At 29.1% G+C, this 16,373-nt stretch overlaps 1 protein-coding gene across 1 annotated transcript; it reads right to left on the bottom strand.

Annotated features, from left to right (window-relative positions):
- Positions 1–2,159: 2,159 nt before the first annotated feature.
- LOC111677304 (protein twist) lies at positions 2,160–4,602 on the bottom strand. The gene is made up of 2 exons (XM_023438391.2): positions 3,154–4,602; positions 2,160–2,844 (listed from the first exon to the last, which is right to left on the bottom strand). Exons 1-2 carry the CDS (start codon positions 4,377–4,379, stop codon positions 2,601–2,603), a joined length of 1,470 nt encoding a protein of 489 aa, XP_023294159.2. The 5' UTR covers positions 4,380–4,602; the 3' UTR covers positions 2,160–2,600.
- Between the last annotated feature and the right edge of the window lie 11,771 nt (positions 4,603–16,373).

The following is a 16,373-nucleotide window of genomic DNA, read 5'->3' on the forward strand; positions in this document are numbered from 1 at the left end:
TCAATGCTGTTCCAATGATGTAAAGTGTAAATTTCAAAGAAACAATTCTTTTTTCATGTATTCGGTTCAAAACAAATCGTCATAAATCACCGGATGTGATGTAGCACAAAGTTGTGTTAGTGTGTGTTTATTGATGATTATACAGTACTGGGGGCAAAAAGAAAAAAAATGTTTTCACTAAGTTAGTAAGGCAATGCTACCCGAAAATCGTACATATTTATAAGGACAAACTGAAAATTTATTTTCAAATTTTAATTTCTACTCTAAATAAAAAACTTTTAGTAAAATAACTAGGAAAATACAACAATGGGTAAAGAAAAACACGAAAAATATTTAAAACTAAACAAACAAATATAATTTCTCTGGTTGTTTTTTAGACTGCCGATGTACAAACTTGTAGTTTGTATGTCAGTCCTTACTGCTTGCACGATATACAAATAATAGGGTGTTCATTATGAACATTTTATTAAAAGAATTTGCGAACAATTTATTCAAATCCGTAAAGTTATCATGCAACTGATAGCTCCGATGTTTTAAGGTATAGAAATTGATAGATGGAAATGGCTCATTGTATTTCACATTTTATTTTGCCTTCTTCTTCCCTGGCGGCTCTTATCTGTAGACGTTTTGAAGAAAGTCATAATCATAATCAATGTATACTGGATATATTGGCCTGTTAAACACAAACAACAGACGTGTCCGACTTCTAATGATGTAATTAAGTACTTGATATAAAGAGAAAGGAGTTTGAGAAAGTTGATTTGACGAATGCAAAGCCGTTAATTGCAAGGAGTTCTAAATTTAAAATGAGAAAGAGAAACCCGTACGAACACTTAAAATAAAGATACGGTCTCAGAGTACTAATTTTTTTTTTTTTTTTTTTTTTTTTGCCAAAAAATTTTAATTTCTGAAATACATTTTCTTATATGTTTTAATACAAAAGTAGAAAAGGCATTGATACTGTTAATATGATAAAAAATTTATAAGTCCCTCAATTTTAAACTTTTGGATATATATTTGATGAAAGTTGCTGCACAATTTCTTGTTGAGGAAATGTGTGCATTTATCAACTATACAAATATTATTCCAATAGTGAACTTTTAAACCCAGAGATTAAATTGCACTTTTCAAAAGCCCTTATTTTAAAGCTAATAGAATATACTTTCATCATCGTTTTTGAAGACAAACAATTTTTTGCCTGCAAAAGCTCTTATTTAAAAGGTATTTTTATACAAAATTTAACCCCGTAACAAATTGTTCTTTATTAGTTCGCCATATCTCAGCAATTTTATTTATTTAGAATAATGTATAGCAAAGATTGTTTTTGAGAGATCGTGCTGGATAAATGTCTAACTAGTAACTAAATATGTGTATATTTCTTAAAAAGCTGGGAACTGATAATTTTGTTTTTAATAACCATTGAAGATCTCTTATTATGATGAACTCCATGTAATATCAGAATTTCTAAATTTTGACTTTCATTGTCTAATAAGATTTTAATTATCCCTGTTTAAAAAAATGCAACTCATACAAATTTTCAAAAAATAAAACACCCTAATGGATAAATTTTTAATAAATGACGTTACGGCATGAAATTGTCGCGCGGAAAATAATAATTTTATATTGTGTGTGTCTGTCTCTCAATCTGTTATTTAACCATATGTTTCTTTGTAAATATTTGCGGCTCTGGAATTCTTCAGATCCCCCAAGTGAGTTTTTGTGATCCAATACGATTTTCACTTTCATTCCCTTGTACAGGCAGTGTCTCCAACTTGACTTTGTCATTTATTTAATGGATGCCTTTTTGCGGCTAATTTAATGGGAAAAAATATCGGCTTGCTCACATATATATTGTAGACATAGTCAAATTTATATACTGCTGCTCGTTATACTTACATAGATACGTATGTATACTAATGTATGTATGCATATAGTTGTATATATGTACATTGTACAAGTAAGTATGTATGTATGTATTTGAATTGTATAAGAAATATTTATTATTTCATGTGAATTTGTTTAACGGGCGGATCCCAGATTCCTTTGTCTGTGCGATGATTTCACTTCATTTGTGTATCTTTCTTGTAAATATTTTTTTCTTCATATTATTCAAAATGGCGAAAAATTAAAGACAAAGTATAAAGTCATAATAATTGATTCTTTTGATTTCTTTTCAATTTATTTTTTATTAATTTACAATTGGAACGAACGATTTCCTTGTGGCACTCGAAAGAGTTTAAGATATAAAATGTATATTAAAAATAACACATACATAGGAGTATAATTTTCATACATGTACATAATTATATATATACATATAAATATATATATATATATATAAATTTATTTATAAAAATACTTAAGTTTAAAATTTAAATTATTACATATAAGTATGTTTCTATGTATAATAAGGACTTTTTAAAATTATTGTGTTGAGTCTTAGGTCTAGAGGCTAAAATAAATTGTTTTATAACTAAATGGAAAGTATAACAAGTGTTGCATTTTGCGACACAGAGATGCATTAATAATTTGTGGAAGTATATATATATATTTTTTTTTTTTTGAGACGGCTGACTGAAAACGTAATTTACGTTGAACATTTAGGATTTGCTGTTCTGAGCATCACCTTCCATTCGCCAAACACCAAAGAGATAACTTAGTTTCTCTGGTGGAATGACGGGAGCACCAGCCGCTCTTCTTAGACTTTTTAAGTCAGCTTCCGCATCGTTAAGGATGGAAGCAGCACCCATAGCATAGCCATTACCTTGTGCTCCGTTTGAATCGAGAGCCTTTAGTAAACCGATTTCGCTCGTTGATAGCACGCGACACAGGAAGTCAATGTATCTGAAAGAGGAAAAAGTAGTCAAAGGTTAGACAATTTGTTTGTGTGAAGGTATGTAAAAAGTTTAATGAGTCAATCATTACAAATTTCCACTTTGAATTGGAAAGACCAGCGGCGCTTAGATAATAAATATTACGCGCAGGTAAGTGGATTAAAATGTGTACGTAATTTTGTGGGTTTTTATTGATGTGACGTGAGAAAACCTCTAAACAAAACGGAAATGCCCCGGCAGAGAGAGAAATTTTCCCAATCCGAGGAATTTCCTAGTGGAATCGTATTGGAAAAAATCAAGATAAAATTTGACAACTTACCTAGTGGCTAATTTAAGTGTTTGGATTTTGCTCAGCTTATCACTTGGTAGGGTGGGAATTATTTGTTGCAATGATTTAAAGGCATCGTTTAAACTTTGGGTTCTTTGGCGCTCTCGCACATTTGCCATAATTCGCTGGCTGTGAAAATCCTCTACTTCTTCGGACTTGCTAGATTTTCGTTTTGTTCGCCGACGGGGTTTGCGGAACTCTTTGGAATGTTCGTTGCTCTCACCACCGCCAGCACTAAGTTCATCTTCATGGGGAAACAAATAACTGTTGCTGGAAGGAGCTGATTGGCGAGTATATTCCATTTCGTCACGATCTGAACTGGAATAAGTACTGCCATTCAAAGAACCGGCATGTTCCATATGATCGAAGCCACCTGCTAAATTACTGGAATGTATAGGTCCATTGTTATGGTGCAGAACTAAGGATGGTGTGGTGGTATTTTGTTGATGTTGCTGTTGTTGGAAAGTGTATTTAAAATTATCCTCCTCGCTGTTATCACACATTTCTTCATCCGCAAACTCGAATTGCGGCGAAGATACACAATTTTGTTGGTTTGTATTTGGCTGGACATTATTAGATGAGTTTACTTCATTTACAGTAGTTGGCAAATATTCCACAAAAAATTTTTGATCTTGATGCTGGACAAAATGTTGCACATTGTTCTGACCTGTGTGTAGCGATGGTATGTGTATTTTCTTATTATCCTGTAATACATCGTTGGATCCGCAGTCGAAATCACGGCTTCGCTTACCGTTTTCATTTATTTGATACTGTTGAGATTCCAAATCATTGAAAGAGTTGTTATTCAGTTCCTTTGATACACCATTAGCGGAAATTGAAGCTGGAGAACCCATATTGTGGCTATTTGGTGTAGAACTGGCGCTGTTGCTACTTGTGCTTAAGATTTCACTGCTAGGAATGTTGTAATCTGTCTCATCCTGTTCACTGACTCCGTAGCAAAGGTATTCATTAGGATTGGCGATATTTTGACGTCCATTCATGTTCATGTGCGACATTTGTTGATTCTGGTGATGGTATTGATGTGGATGGGTCTGACCATATGCATTCTGTGGATCCATATTATGGATGGAATGCATATACGACTGTTGGTCAACTTGAATCAATTTAATGACATTGTGTTGCAAATCCATTATATTCGGCAATGGCTTGTAGCTAATATCGAGTAGGACTTTAGGAGACGCGGGTCGAACCGACATTATACGAAAATTAAATTTGTATTCTTTATGTAAACGAAATATATGTATGCAAGTATTTTTGTTAAAAAGTTTTAATAGTATATGAGAATTACAAATATACCGCCGTGTCGTATTATTTATGTCTGTATGTTTAATATAATTTTTAATCGATATTTGTATAACAAGCACTAAATGTTCTATGATATCCGATCGTATGAAAGTTTGAAACTCAACTGATGTTGAAATCCTTAACACACCACTCAAAGTGGGACGCAAACAAATGTTGCTATTCGTCTACGGTGCACAACTGATGCCTTCTCTTTCTACAATGATCAAATGCGTACACTTAGCGTTAACAAGAGAGTGATAGCATACACAATTATATTGTATGTGTGAGGGACACCCTCACAATGACGTCATACCTGCTCTCGCACATTCACACACACGCACTAACACATGAGTAATAAAGTTAGGGAGAGTTTTTATTTCTCAATGGTTTAACATCCAAACACAACATTAAAGTGGACATTAAACGACTACTACATTCTCACTAAGAAACGATAAAATGTGTGAATATGTGTGATCTTAAGAATCGAGAGAATAGATATGTATTTTGTATAATGGCGCACAGAATTTTATTTTGCTTAGGTAGTCCATCAGTGATCTTTGATATTTGCAGACATATTTAAATTCCATTTACAATTGGGATAATTTAGCGGTAATTAAATGGAATGGTGGAATTTCCAAAAGTTCCCACGGACTATAAAACGTATAAAGCAAATAAATACATATTTGGCGGATATATTCTCAATTCCTAACTATAAGAATCTAATGGAATGATCGTGAAAATGTATTTGCTTTTGTCATCATTCTAAAACTTTACTTTGCTACCAATAGAATCCGGTGAATATGTCTTATGCCAAATGTCTCAATATGCAAATAATTATCTTAAATATCAATAAAATGTAAATACGTAATAAGTATTTGGCATAAATCGATCAAAGCCTGTTATCACAATGTCTGGTTATTTTTTCACACAAAAAATTTTTAATCGGCAGAATAATTTTCGGTTAAACGATAATCGGAATTGGAGTTAATGAGGCTAAAATCGTTTAGTTTCGAAAAACATTGTATATACGATTGTTATTATTAAATTTTAAAAATTTTCTGTAAGCCAAAAAAAATGAAATTTTTATCAAAAACATTCCTCCGCATTCGTATGCACATTTTCAATACTATATAAATTCCTTCAATAATATGGGAAATTGACCTTGGGCGTATCATGAGGATAATAAGTGTAGATATTAAATTTGAAAGTTTGTTTCCGGCCTATTATTATTGATGAAATAAATATCAGGATATTACAAACATATTTTGGCAACGATTTTGCCCATAATGTCCATGGACATCGTGGAAACTGACCAATCGGAATGATTTATCACTAATGCATAAATAAAATTGTCATATATACAGGACATATACATATAATTTTAAATTAACAACTTTAATGAACTTGTGTACATAATTGTCGAAGTCACAGTCGGTGTTATACTTGTTTTTGTTTAAAAAAAAAAATATTAAAAATGTTTATGAATTACTGCTTATGAATTTATTGATATTATAATATTTATATATGAAAAACTTTCTGGTAATACCGATTGAACAAATTTTCAATGCTGGATGAAAGAAAAGTTTGTAACACAATTTGTTGAATTAGTTTGAAATTTGAAGTCCATTAAAAACTTCTTGCAGTCAAATATGCATTAAGGATTTATCAAAATGAAAATTTCTACAAGTTATGTCAGATTAGTTATGACGGAAAATTAAAATCTCATAATTGGTCATTGTAAATCAATTATGTATTCCTAATTGATCTCGTAACTTTTTAATCATCATTGATTAACGAATGAAATCCTTGTAATCTTATTGTATCGTTGTCTCTCTTTGTATTTTAACAACAACAATTGCGAGGCTAAAAGTCAAATTTCCGGATGCAATTATTACACTAAAAATCCCAAAAGTATTTATGGTCCTATTAACGTGTATGTGTGTATATATGTATGTACTACTTCCTATGGAATATCCAACGAATTGTTTTTGTTCCAAACTATCGTCAATTTAGTGAGTGCGAATTGAGAGAGATACAAACATGCACACACTCTCTCTTACAGAAACATACTTTGTTTTTGTCATTATTGCAATAAAATGATTGTTGTGTTTATAAAACGGGCGAGACATTTGCGGGTTTCCCATTGGACGTAGAAATTATTTGATGTGATCGTTTTTTTTTTTATCGCGGATTGCAAACCACCTATTTACTACCTGCGCGCACACTCATATCATATTTATATTTTGAGTGGGTTTGAGAAAAGTATTTTCCCGCTTGACTGGGAATACACACGTAAACATTGTGGAGAATCATCGTGGTTTCCTATGGGATTTTCTAGTTGACAGGGAATTGCCACAATGACAAATATTTATTAAAAAGATTTTTAGTTCTTCGATCAAATTAAAATTCTTTATTTTCAACTTCATAATATTTTAATACTATTTTGTAAATTACTTCCCCTCACTTCACTTCATTTTTCATATAAATTGTTTTTGGATTTTCAAAAATTTGTATAAAAATATTTTTAACGCAAAGTGAAGTGTTTAAAAAAAGGGGGTAAGACATCAACTAGCTCTAATATAGACAACCGACTTTAATTTCTTTCCAATATTAATACCATAGTGTTTTTACTCTTTTGAAAAATCAGAAATTGTTACAGAATAATTAAAGATAAAGTCTGATTTTAATAAAATTTGGTAAAAATATTACTCTAAATATGTGGATTGTGACCACATTTATTTTCACATTCTGAATGAAATGAAAAATATTATTCAACGAAAATGTAGGAAATTTAATTCCCTGTAGAAATTATAATAACATTAAAATATATTCCCAAAAATCTTATTTTTGTAACCTTTGACCTCCAATATCTCGCTTAACGCCCAAGATATCTTAACCCCTTAATGAAATTTTTTGATGTTATTCCTGATTTTTGACGATTATGAACAGAATTTGTTGATTTTAAATAGGAAACTTCTCGAAAGCATGTCTGACACAATTATTGAATTATTTGGTTCCCGAAAATAACTTAGGTCTTCAGAGAATTTCAAAAGACACATAAATGGACATTGCAAAGATAAAATTTAACAACAATGATTTGTTATGGGAAGTTAATCATTTTTTTAATATCGGGCTTTAATTAATATTTAGAAAATGTTGCCGATAATAATAATAATTTAAAAAAAGAAATGTAATTTCGAACATACGTTGTTTTCGTTAAATTATCAAATTTGTTACGTTTTATCGAATATTTATATTATATATTTTTGAAGAATAATATCACATATATTCTCAACTACTTATCCGATTTTACTATTCTTGGTTTTAAATTAATTAATATGTTTCTAGTTTGGCAATTCTTAAACAATTGTATTGCTACACTGTGATAGAATTTTACATTTTTTGTTAGAATTGAACAATACCATATACACTAAATGAAACTGCGTTTTCAGTTTTAAATTTTCTGACCTTTTCTCATTTTTAAAGGACATTAAAGTTTTAAGGATAAACAAATTTATTAAAATGTATTTTCTGAATAGTTTTAGTCAATATGGTTATCAAAGTGGACAATCTCCGGAAATCAATTATATTTTTTTTAGTTTTGATACAAAATATATATTGCCACCTAAAACGCTAACGACACTATTTACTATTTTTAAATTTTTACAGGAGAAGCAATAAATTGAAAAGTTTGTTACTATCAAAGCGCTTTTTTGTAGTAAATAAACATATTGTTTAATATTGAAACGTATCATGACAATGGCATACATATGGATAATGGATAAATTGGACTTTTACCTTTTATATTTAAATGATGTTGTAGATAGGGCCTTTTGCTTTTTGTCAAAAAAATAAATAAATAAATAAATTCCAAAACAAAATACAAAGTTTAATCGCTAAAACTTTAAAATTAATTTTATTATTAATTTTATTTATTTAAACATCCAAAAATATTGGTCCTATACTAAAAAGGTTCAGCTCAGAATCACTTTCTGACTAGGGATCTTTTCAATTAACACTTTAAAGAATTAAACATTTTCTTACAATATTAACTTGCACAATATACATTTCAGGAAAAACTTTTATTACCTAGTAAGCTAGGAAATAATCATGGAATCGCGTAGAAACTAAATACTCTTGGGGAGAATAACTAATTATTTGTGTTCGACGAAGTTCAAATATTATTTTGAGCCGACTTTGTTTGTAGAAAGCAAAAAATAAAAAAATGTTGAGCCGGCATTCCAGGGGATTCAGTAGTTTTCTATGCTTCTCATGGCGATTGGTCTATAACAAATCAAATTGCTTTGTTCTTTACCAGTAATAAGCTATTCAGCTAAATGAAATAATGTGGTTGATAATGAACATCTTAGTAATGTATAAAAAAACTACTTACCATTACCAAAAATTTCATATTTTTTTCTGGGATAAAACAAATTCAATGGGAGTGATAAATTTGTATGGCTTTAAAAAGTTTGTATCGTAACTTGTCCAGTAAAATTTCAAAAATGACTCTAAATTTCCATTTGTTAGTTAGCTTTCACTTCTTTCAACTTGCTTTTAAACTTTGACAATTTTCCACAACACAAAGTTTTACTCTTTAAATTTAGTAACTGGATTTCTAGAGATCCAATACCAATTTAAATGGCTCAATGAGGATTTATTCTTAAATGAAATGTACGTTTTTAAGGGCAATTAAAAACGAAAAGCTAATTGTGTTGCTTTCTTTCTTTCTCACTCAATAAGTATGTATTTGTTTTTGTTCGCTCATGTACAGAACTATTAAGCAAAGTTAGAAAAGTTTTGTATGTTTGTTTATTAGTTTTAATACATTGGTCGTTAATATAATCGGAAAGTTTTTAAAATATATAAACAGTTTTTATTAAATAAATAAAGCTACAGAGTCTCAGCTCTATATCCAAAGAGCCGCATTTGGCTCGCGAGCCGTAGTTTGCCCACCACTGGTATGGGGTATTATATGATCGGTCATACTGATCCATACTTTTATGTTTCGTTAAAGAATATATTTTTAGCGCATTTTTAGTATTTAAGTATATCAATTTTTTTGTCCTAATAAAGAAACAAATAATTAATGTACTTATTCAATCTTTTACTGTATTGTTGTATGTTATAAACATTTTTCAAATAAAAATAAATCAATAATAAAACAGTTATAAAAATAGAGGTTAGGTGAAATAATGAACAGATGTTAATAGGCTTCGTCCCTAGGATAATAGAAAATGATGCACCAAATTTCATTGAATTATCTTCTTATACTTTAAAGTATAGGATCAAACATCAGCACAAACCCAATATACTAAAGTAGTGTAGGGTATTAAAATTGTATGACGCAACTGTACAACATCGATTGTGTTTTAATATTTTAAATTAAAACAATAAAGTTTTTTAATTTCCAGATATCCTCCTTTTTAAATTGATACCCATATTAATATAAGGATGGAAGCATTTAATTTGATGTTTATATCCTCGACATTTTAATGTCCAGTTGTTCTACATGCAATATCTGCTTTCGCAAGTAGTTCAAAAAGTAATATCCAGTATTTTTCTAACACGGATTTCCTTATTTATCAAGAAATTGATATTTTAATATTAGAATAATAATTGTTTAATTCACAATCAAGTTGTATATTGTATCTACTAAAGTGTATTAACAGTGATTGTGAACAGATTTTTGTAGCAAGTCATAAGTTTATGTTCACAATGAAAAAAAAAACAATCAAAACAAACAATGTCAAAAGTAAAAAACCAAATAATATTAAACTAATTAAACGAGCAAAATAAACTCATATGTGTATATATATGGTCTTGTTTAAGTTCAATAAATACTGGTATTATAGGATAATAAATTCAAAATAAATCGTTGACTGAAGATAACTTAAAAATATTTTTTAAAATTTTTATAATTCCTATACTAAAATTAGGTTATAATGTCAACGACAACTCATATAACAAGTAAGAGTGTTATATTCGACTACGCCGAATCTTATGTACCCACCACCAAACCGTATGCCGTATATGGAATGCTCCCCTATGAATAGTTTTGTGCGTTAAATTAGTTTTGTGAAGGTGGTAGGGTTGCCAGCCTGGCTTAACTTGGCTTGATTATCCAGTTTTTTGATGCTAGTCCAGTTTCAAGTTAAAATTTAATTTGTCCAGCTAAATAGAATTTTTTTAGTACACTACAATAACTTGGCAAAAATTTTAATGTTGTACATCTGTTATACGTTATGATTTCCCTCTAACTAGGCTAAATTGTTATTTTGTATTGTTTTGGTTCTAGTATTTAATTTAAATTCTAAAGCTACGTTCAGACCTATCAAACATTTCGATCAATTGTTGACGATAAATTGCTCGAATAAATGAAAATTGCCAAATTTCAAACAACGAATAAACCGAATAATTTATATCAATTTAACCGATTAAGAAAAACTTATTTTTAAACAATAAAACTACTGCATGTCTTCACAGAAAAAAGTTTCAGCATAAATACTATGAACTGCTTTCATTGATAAAAGTTAATAAAATCTAAGAATAAGTTCCTAAATTGTATGAATTTTTTAATTTTTATTTTTTTCAAACATGATCTAAAAGCCTTGACTTAAAATATTTCAAATGTATTTTTAATTTCTATTTGTTAAAAAAAAATTTGGAAATTTTCTTAGGGAAATTTTGTGTTTGTTTATGATTTATAGAATAAAATCGATGAAATCTGCTCCTAATTGGCGGGATTTTATGAAGAAAAGATATTTAGGTATGTTTGCTGATGTTTTCTTGTTTAAGATAATGTTTTTCAGCATTTCAATTTAATTTTTTTTATTATAAAAAATTCGCTAATAAAGGATTACTATTTACTAAATATGGGAACAGATTAGTAGATAATAGACTTTGTTAGTAATTTTTTTTTTTTGCATATTGCAGAAAAAAGTAAAAATTAAAAAAAATCCGTCATGTACAAATTAATAAATTCTATTAACTTTTAATATTTTGAATGAAAATGGTTTGGGAAAAAAGTCATGTTCGATTCATTTAATATTTTTATAATAAATTTAATTCTGTATTAATTTCTTAATTACTTTATAATAAATAATATTTATTGGATGATTTTTATAACAATACTTCAGAAACATTGTTATAAGTTTCTCTGATTTACCTACTTCTTAGAATGGGTTCATGCAGAACATTTCAGATTTTTGTAAAGAAATCTTGAAAATAATGATATCGCCTTTACTTTCTACATCCAGTTTTGAGAAACAGTGTTGTGTTTCTAAAGTATTTCTTATAAGTTCTTCAGCAATACATAGTTATAGACTAGTTCATTGGAACGTATGAATTCTGGAACTCGTTGATAAATCTCCAAAACATAAATTTAATAAACTTAATTTCTTTATATAGAAGAGGATTTCACATGAAAATAAATAATTTCTAATATTTGAGATAAAAATTATAGAATTGAATTTAAAGTGGAAAATTATAATTTTGTTTGTCATTGAAGAAAAATATTGTAAAAAAGAAATTATTATTAGAACAACATGTATTCATTTGCCTTTTATTCTATTAACCGAATAATTTTGAATTATCCGATTATTAACAGGCCAACTTCAAACCCCAAATAATTATTTGTCGATTAAAACGAATAAGACAAAAACCCGAATAATTAAATACTCTAGTAACCACTAATTGTTGTAAATTTACTTTTGATTCTGCATGATTTTTGTAATTGTAAATATTGTCGAAACAAATAATAAAAAGGTTCTAAACTGATGTCGTCAAAGATGTATTATGTTTGTGCAAATAAATATATATTTTAAGGAATTCAAAATGTAGATTTTTTAGGGGTCACGTCATTATGACACCGTAATCTTGTCCGTCCTTACGTTAATATTTTTATAGTAACTTCTTAGTTAAAGCCACAAATACATATTTGAAAAAAGAAGTAGGCTATACTATCTACCATTCCGATTTTTATGAAATTTGGTAGGAGTAAATTAAGTTCTCAATATTCTTAAGTAACATAGTTAGGAAAATTAAAACAAAATAAGTCGAAATCAAATGATGACTCGCGAAAATAATCATTACCAAAATATTGCAAATTGTATTCAAGACTAAAAATGTACTGAAATATTCAATATTAAATGTCATATTTCATCCTACAAGATTTAGATAGTTCATTCATTTCATAGTTTAAAGAACTACTAAAATAGAATATCGTTTTACGTTCAAATAACCAATAAATAACATGATGCCATTTCCTTCAACATTTGAATAGTTTTTTAAACAATAACAAGTAATAGTTCTATATTCAGCTGTACCGAATATTATATACCATTCACCATGTTGTGTTAAAAAAACAGTGAGTACTAAAAAGTCCTCTTTTACAGGTTATACTTAATTTCATGTTTCTAGGTTCAATATTATTGAAAATTCCAAAATGTACCTTTTAAGAAACGAAAAAGTACCAACCATTAGGTTCGCACCTAATTCCGACTCTACATATTTAATTTCATGTTTCTAGATTCATCTAATAAAAAATTCAAAGTTCCTTTTTAAAAACGAAAAAGAAAGCAAATAGGTTCTCCCATAATCAGGGCTATCCATACCTAATTCTATGTTTCTAGTTTTGATATTATAGAATATTCCAAAAATTCCTCATGAAAAACGAAACAGTACCAAAAAGCCCCTTTTATGTGTTTTCGTCTAATCCGGGCGTTACATAATTAATTCTATGTCTGTGGGTTCAATATTATAGAAAATTCAAAAAGTACCTTTTAAAAAACGAAAAAGTACCAAAAAGTTCCCTTTTATGGCTTCTAACTTAAGCCAGGCTCCACTAACTTAATTTCATCTTTCTAGCCAATAACAACACATTAGTGATGCTCTTGGTCTGCTTTGTTTTCATAAACAAGCGTACAATAAATAAAGCAAACGAAAAACATCAAAATATGCACTTAAAGGGTAAAGTATGCTCTAAAAACTCGAAAATATGCTTACAAAAGTCAAATCATGCTATATTATGACGTTATATGTAAAATATTCTCTATCAAATCGATGCCAAAATTCTTAAATTGGTCTAAAACGTAATCCATGAGTCCATGCATTTGCATATTTTGGTTTCCCTAGTGATCACTGGCATTTAATTTTATTGTTAGTATTAAATAATCAATAAAATTGCTACAAATCCGCAACCGCGCTCCATTTTGCGTCGAAGAATTCCGCACCATGTTACCTGTTACCATGCCATACATACTTCCTAACCAAAATCATGTGTATACTATTTTTCTGTAAATACTTAGGAAGAAGAATGCAAAATAATAAACGATAGACAAAATCAAATAATAATTAAATGGCTACAAATCGACAACCGCACTCCACCTAAATTGAATTTCTCCTGGAACCAGAAAACGCATCAGCCGGTTTGTATTAGTACTCTAATTTACATTTTCACTTGGAATCAGAAAACGCAACCACATCCACAGGTATGTACTTCTACTCTCAATCATAATTTTTTTTTTTGCGGGACAACTATTGGGACTTCCAGCTTTAGATTGGGGACTTGAGTCAAAATTTTGCGGCAACACTGTCTAGTTTACATACACACTTTACCCCTTTTACACTACATCGAAATCTAGTAATCTATTTTTAAATCTAGACTATATTTACTAGCCGAGACGGCTCAAAAGCTAAGTCGGCTTAAACATAGCCGCTGATAAATATTGGAATCGCACATGTATTTCAGAAAATCATTTAACGAATTTGAACGTAGTTGCCGCCAATTTAAATTCTTATGGCAAAATGATATAAGTTGCCACACAGCATTTTGGCAATATTAAAATAGTGAAAACTACTACAATAATTTAAATTTTCTGCAGAAAAAACTTATATAGAGATTGGTTTATATAACAGACTATTATACAGAGAATTTTCAATATAATAAACATATAGTAGTATATAGGCGAAACTAATTGTCAAGGAATGTATTAGTAGAAGCACAAAAATAAACACAGTTGTTCAGAAGGTACTAAATAAAAATGTATTTTTTTTTTTTTTGACGTTATTCTTTGTGTGTTATTAATGAAATTTTATATGGCAGTGAATGAAAATATTAGTTATTTATTTTTTTGAAAAGATATTTTATCTCAAAACATATTATAAACACGTCTTTTTGTTATTTTTTAATTTTCAATACTAAAATGTACAGCTTTTCATTTTTCAATTTTAATTAAAATGTTAAAGAATAAAAAATATTTTTTTTTTTCGTTTGTAAAATATAAATTATTTTCGTGGTTTTAAATAAATGAAAAGTGTTGAAAAAAATAATAAACATTAATTTTAAGTGATAAGAAATACTAATAAGTGGTAATATCCCCGCAATTTTGCGAAGAAAATTTGATGTTTAGTGAGTGCGTTTAGTTCTCACAAGTTTGTTTTATTCTCTCAGAGCTCGTCTGTGTGAAGAGAATAAAAATTTTTCTTTGAAAACCCCTTCAGTTTCGCCTATATGTACTACTATATGATAATAAACTTTAATAGGTGAATTTCTGAAGAAAAAGTCATAAACACCGACCGAAAATGGTTGCGCCGCCGCCGCTGATCATTTCGCATCGGCTTGTATCTCTGATTTAGACCGTTTAGAAAAATTTAGTCGACAATTAGATTTTTCTTTGTTTTCTTTTTTCTTGTGCAGCGTCGTATTCTTTAAGCTGGCTTTACACTATCACACAAGTAATATGATCTGTCAAAATTTTGTGTAGAAGAGTACGGATTGGATCGTCTAAACGCAATATGTAATGAAACCATCACTCATTGAGAGAGAATACAGATGGAAAATTTGACAGTCGTATGGCTTTCTTCATTTTTTGAAAAAAGCCGGTTTCATTAGATCAGGGATGTATTTTTATGTAAACACATGTAAACATTAGACTTGTCGTACGTAAAGTGTGATCGTCTAAAGGGCCCTTTAGTATTATATAGGAAAAAACAAGAAATCTAGTTAAAATCAACTAGATTTGCTTGAAATCTTATAAGAATATTTAATAATATTTTTAGTGAAATAATTAACAGAATTTTCATACAAATTCATCAAAATTAGAATTGATAATCGATGACATTTTTTTGTTACAAACTAATTTTGCCCAAAAAATCATTTACATATAATTATAACATATTTAAAAAATTGCAAATAGAGATGTTAAAAGGGAGAGTACCCATTTGGTAAATACCTAGTAAAATGGGAAAATTGGGTAAAAATGGATAAATACCCGGGTATTTGAGTATAAACTGTTTGAGTTTATTTTTGTTTTACAAACTTATTTTGCACCCAAAAATCATGTACATATATTTATAAGATATTTTAAAAATTGCAAATAAGAGTACTGTTACATAATTGTGTAGTACACTTTAAAAACATACAAAATATTTTTTTCTTTTTCATACCAACGATATAGAAGCAACATGTTTTAAAAACATACAACATATCTTAGCTGTATTCAATGATGATGTTAATTTTGGGGAAAACTATCGGGATTTCAATTTAAAAATTGGGATCTTTTGGGGACTTCCAACCTAAGATTGGGGATAAATAACAAAATTATACTGGCAACGCTGCTGATAAGTACTAGATTTCGTTGTAGTGTAAATGGGGTATTGTATACTATTTTTCTAACAAAGGTTTATGACTCTGCTAAATACATATGTATATCAAGATTTTACAATAGATGTCGCTGAAAAGCTTAGGGAATTAGGAAAATTTATTTTACGAATTCGCCGTTTTCGGAAAAAAGTTGGTGAATTAGATGCCAGCGCGCCAACGTATAAATTAACTTAATAGATGTCGTTGTATTATCAATGTAATATCTAGGGACAGGATGCACTAAGTAAGGTGAAATCATCAA

This window comes from Lucilia cuprina, chromosome 6 (genome assembly GCF_022045245.1).
Source record: "Lucilia cuprina isolate Lc7/37 chromosome 6, ASM2204524v1, whole genome shotgun sequence".
Taxonomy (NCBI): domain Eukaryota; kingdom Metazoa; phylum Arthropoda; class Insecta; order Diptera; family Calliphoridae; genus Lucilia; species Lucilia cuprina.